Source organism: Chlamydomonas reinhardtii, chromosome 4, assembly GCF_000002595.2.
Source record: "Chlamydomonas reinhardtii strain CC-503 cw92 mt+ chromosome 4, whole genome shotgun sequence".
NCBI lineage: Eukaryota > Viridiplantae > Chlorophyta > Chlorophyceae > Chlamydomonadales > Chlamydomonadaceae > Chlamydomonas > Chlamydomonas reinhardtii.
In genome coordinates, this window is record NC_057007.1 from 255,056 (window position 1) to 259,426 (window position 4,371).

The 4,371-nt window shown below is 64.3% G+C and overlaps 1 protein-coding gene across 1 annotated transcript in view; it reads left to right on the top strand.

Moving 5' to 3' along the window:
- Positions 1–2,540, top strand: part of CHLRE_04g217550v5 (uncharacterized protein) — a 12,445-nt gene extending 9,905 nt beyond the window's left edge. The window contains exons 21-23 of the mRNA XM_043061732.1: positions 316–471; positions 825–1,033; positions 1,307–2,540. Coding sequence (XP_042924990.1) covers positions 316–471; positions 825–1,033; positions 1,307–1,940 — 999 coding nt within the window. The 3' untranslated portion in view covers positions 1,941–2,540. The remainder of the gene's footprint in view (positions 1–315; positions 472–824; positions 1,034–1,306) is intronic.
- Positions 2,541–4,371: the final 1,831 nt, after the last annotated feature.

Genomic DNA, 4,371 nt, shown 5'->3' on the forward strand with positions numbered 1-4,371 from the left:
GAGGGAGGGGCGATGAGCGAGGGGGAATTGCCGGGGTAATCCACTGGGGACAGGATAGAAGCAGGTCAGTCATGGGACAGCGAGTAAGAACATCAGGCATTGCAAGGCGAGCGGGGGGCGAGACGGGGGGGTCGTTTCGCCGTTCCCAGTGAAGAACAAGGAACGGGGGTGGGGATTGGAACTTATGAGCGGGGCACTGCCCTTGCTCCGGAGCTGGATCTTACCACCTACACAACCCCACGCACCACACCATCACGTGCACACTCGCGCCTCCCTTCTCAAACCCCAACCTCCCTCCCTCACCGCCCGCCGCAGGTGCCCAACATGGCCGCTAACCCGCTCAACCCCAAGAAGAAGATGATCTCCAAGCCCTTCCAGCGCATCTGGGACACCTATGCGCGCCAGGCCTTCACCGGCCCGCCCGAGAACGTGCGCGACCACGTCATGGCCGCGAGCAGGGCGCTGGCGCAGGTGGGGAGGGGGGGGGGGCAGAGGGTAGGGGGGGTGGGGGGGAGGAGGGGGGGGGTCCAGGGTGGGGGGGAGGTGGACGGTAAGGGGTTGGGGGGTGGAGCGGCGGAGGAGCGTAAGGATGGGGTGGGGTGGGTGTTGGACGGTGGGGCGGAGGATAGGGGTGGGGCCTGGGGAGCGAGGTGGGGGCTGGGATAGGTGGATGGGCGTGTGCCGCGCCGGTTGCACGTGCGTCGCCTGGCCCGTACGTGGTCACACGTGGTCACATGCCGGCCGTCTTCCACTTCCTCAGCCTATCATGAATGTAACTCCCCTCCTCCTTCTCAACCCCCTCGACCACCTCCACCTCCCCTCAGGGCGACTGGTCCAAGTCGTACGGCTACATCAAGTCGCTGAACGCCTGGAACCTGGTGGGGCGCAAGGAGCAGTTGCTGGGTCTGCTCAAGTTGCGCATCCAGGAGGAGGCGGTGCGCACCTACTTGCTCAGCTACGCCGGACAGTACGCCTCGCTGTCACTGGACCAGCTGGCAAGCATGTTCGAGCTGCCAGACCGCCAGATCTACAGGTGGGGGGTGGGGCGGGGGAGGGGGGTGTAAATACCAGCCCAAACTACACCAAAACCAACGAAAACGAGCGGAGCACAGGCGGAGGCGTTATGGAGGGGCATGGGTTGGTTTGCCTGCTCGACAGGGCTTCACATTCAGCGGCGGCGATCGCGACGCGCGGTGGACGTCCGCAGCATTCCCCCTCCCACAACTCGGCTCAACAGCTCCTCACCCAACTCACCTCCTACTCACCGCATCCTCCCAACACCACCAACCTCTTGAACCCGCCGCAGCATCGCGTCCAAGATGATGATCGCGGAGGAGCTGGCGGGCAGCTGGGACCAGCCCACCCGCACCATCGTCATGCACGCCAACGAGGCCAGCCACGTGCAGCGCCTGGCGCTGCAGCTCGCCGACAAGGCCGCAGTGGTGGTCGACCTCAACGAGCGCGCGCTCGCCTACCGCACCGGAGGCCTGCGCGACGCCGATGACGAGGGCGGAGCCGGCGGCGGCGGCGGCCGCCGCGGCCGCCGCGACGGCGGCCAGTGGGCCGACGACGAGGGCGGCGCGGGCGGCCGCAGCCGCGGCGGGCCGCGGGTGGGCGGGCCGCCACGGGGCATGGGCGGCCGTGGCGGTGGAGACCGCGGTGACCGCGGCGGCGGCCGCGGTGGTGGTCGTGGTGGCGGCATGGGCGGCGGCCGGGGCGGCGGCATGGGCGGCGGGTACGGCGGGCGTCGGGAAGGCGGCATGGGCGGCGGCGGCGGCGGCTTTGGCGGCGACCGCTCCGGCCCGCGCGGGTTCGGGCGGCCCGGCGGTATGGGCATGGGCGGCGGCGCGGGCGGCGGCATGGGCGGCGGCGGCATGTCGGCCCTGGGCAACCTGCGCGGCGGCCCGCGCGGCGACCGCGACGGCGGCCAGCGGCCGTAGACGACGTGGGTGCGGTGGTGGTGGGCTGTGTCGTGGCGGCGCGTGTGCAGTCGTGGCGGCGTAGTGGGAGTCGAGGTGCTGAAAGGTGGTGGGAGCGGGTGGCAATGAGGAGGGGAGGAGGCTGGGGGGCGGAGGCGTGTAGCATTTGCAGCAGCATTAGGCAGCGCGTGTGTTTGTGTGGTTGGCTTCCCGGGGGGTGTGTGGAGGCGCTCACGCCGGCGCTTGCAGCTCTGTCGCGGCTGCTCGTGTCCGTTGCGCTGACGCCGGTGCTGCCCTGGTTCTGAGCAGGTGGGCAGCAGAGAGTGTGTGTGTGCCTGCGCGTGGAGCAAGGTGGAAGGTGGCAGAAGCTAGAACAAATATCCTGGCGTGCGGACGGAGCGCGAGGTGCACGAGTTTCTCGGCTGCTCGTTGGTTGGCTCTTAGACTGTGCGTGTGTGTATGTGGTGTAGTGTAGGCGCCGGGACCCAAGCGCGCAGGGGTTGACGGGTCGTGCACACACGCCCGTGGGCTAAGCAATGTTCGTGCGCACGTGTGCGCGGAACCACGAAGGTGCTTGGGCAGCGGTCTGCTGATTATGCACACGACCATTTAAATTTCTATAGATTCGCGACTCAGAGACAACACAATTTGGGCATGCTTCCAGCGCGCGGTCCTCGGTCCTCCGCTCCTCGCGGCGGGGTGGCTTCCCAACCAAAGGTGCGTGGGCGAGGCAGCCAAAGCGTTGCGGCGGGGTCGCCTCCCCAACCAAGATGCGTGGGCAGGCAGCATGTGCTAGAGCCAAGGTCTGAAGTCCAGCGGCATTCGCATTTCCGTTACACGCATGTTCGCCTTGCCCCGGAACTCCAGCCGCCCCCACCCACCCTGACCCGGCCGGCGTTCGACCAGCCATGCACTTCTGCTCTGCCGCTGCAAATTGTTTGCCGTCTGCTTGGGGTATGGGCGTCAGCTGCACCTACGGGACCTGCCTAAACCCTGTCCCATCACACACCCTGACCCCGCCCTGCCTGGACCCAACCTGAGGTACGGACGCCCAAGCTGCAACCTTGCGAGTTACCGCCTTGCGTAACTGCAAGTTCCCTTCCTAACATGGTTGGCCGGTCCAAGCTTTACGATTATTGGATCGCCCGAACTTTTCCCGCATCGTATACGAGCAGTGCTACAAAGGGCATACTATTTCAAGGGCTGCCTGATTGGTTTGCCATATCTAGACAATCGTTCAACTCTCTTCAAGGCCATTGACGAGTATGACCGCCTTGAAGATAAATACTTGCATTAGGGATGCGCGCGTCCACGCGCGCAGCCAACCGCCGCGTCATCTGCGCTTCCCAAGGAAGCCAGCCGGTGAGCTATTACCGACGACGCTCTGACCATCGGAACTCTGACCTCGACCGCGACGCTCTGACTCGGAATGGTGCTGTGCCTGGCCTTGTTGCTGTGTATGTTTACGCAACCGTAGCCTGTGGCTGGCGACGATGACTCGGTAAGATAATGCTAGTTGGGGCCCACTGCTGCTCGTGGTAGCAGGGGAGGGGGCTGCCACTGCTGCCACTCGGATAGCCATCCAAAGGGAAGTCGTGGAAGTAGTGAAGACGAGGGGGACAAGGGAAAGGAAACAGCGACCTGGGTCATTGCAGGCGCAAGGGAGCGTTTGCGACATCAGTGTATGGAGGGCCCTGCTCACACTTCATGGCGGTCCCGCCCGTATCAGGTCGCCTCCCTGAGCAAGGCTCTGCGAGAGAAGGAAGCCGAACTAAGGCAAATGTGTGCATCCTCTGTAAGGCTTCGGGTCCTATTCCGGACCGGATGGCTGCCCTGCGGGGATGTGACGGGACTTAGCTATTGGATGATGGGGGGCGGAGGGGAATGAATATGTGGCCATGGCAAAGTGGTGTATCATACCTCCAGCTGCTGCTGCTGCTTGGCTCAACTTACATGTGCAATTTTAATTGCATTTGACTGATTGCAGGCCAAGGCGGAGGCGGAGCGGTACAAGAGTCAGAAACTGCTGTGTCACATGGGATTTCGAGACTATATGCATGGATGGGCAAGCAAGTGGGCAAGCGCAATGGCCGTTTCTGTAGCTCGTGTCTACCCGCATACCGCGTCAACTACGTCAATCAGGCAGCGGGTGGTCGACAATACAACAAACTGCAAACGGACTGAACCTCCTCAAAACCCACACCTCAGGACTCCAGCCCAGCGACAATCAGCGACATGCCCTTTCCCAGGATACGTGTCAGGCTTGCGATTGTGGCGGGTCTGGGCTTCATGGTCGGCGGCAGCCCAACACAGAGCATCACCACGGTGATGGGCCTCGCACCGGCCTTCGAGCTGACACGTACGAGGCCCATCGCCGTGGTGATGCTCTGAGTTGGGCTGCCGCCGACCATGAAGCCCAGACCCGCCACAATCGCAAGCCTGACACGTATCC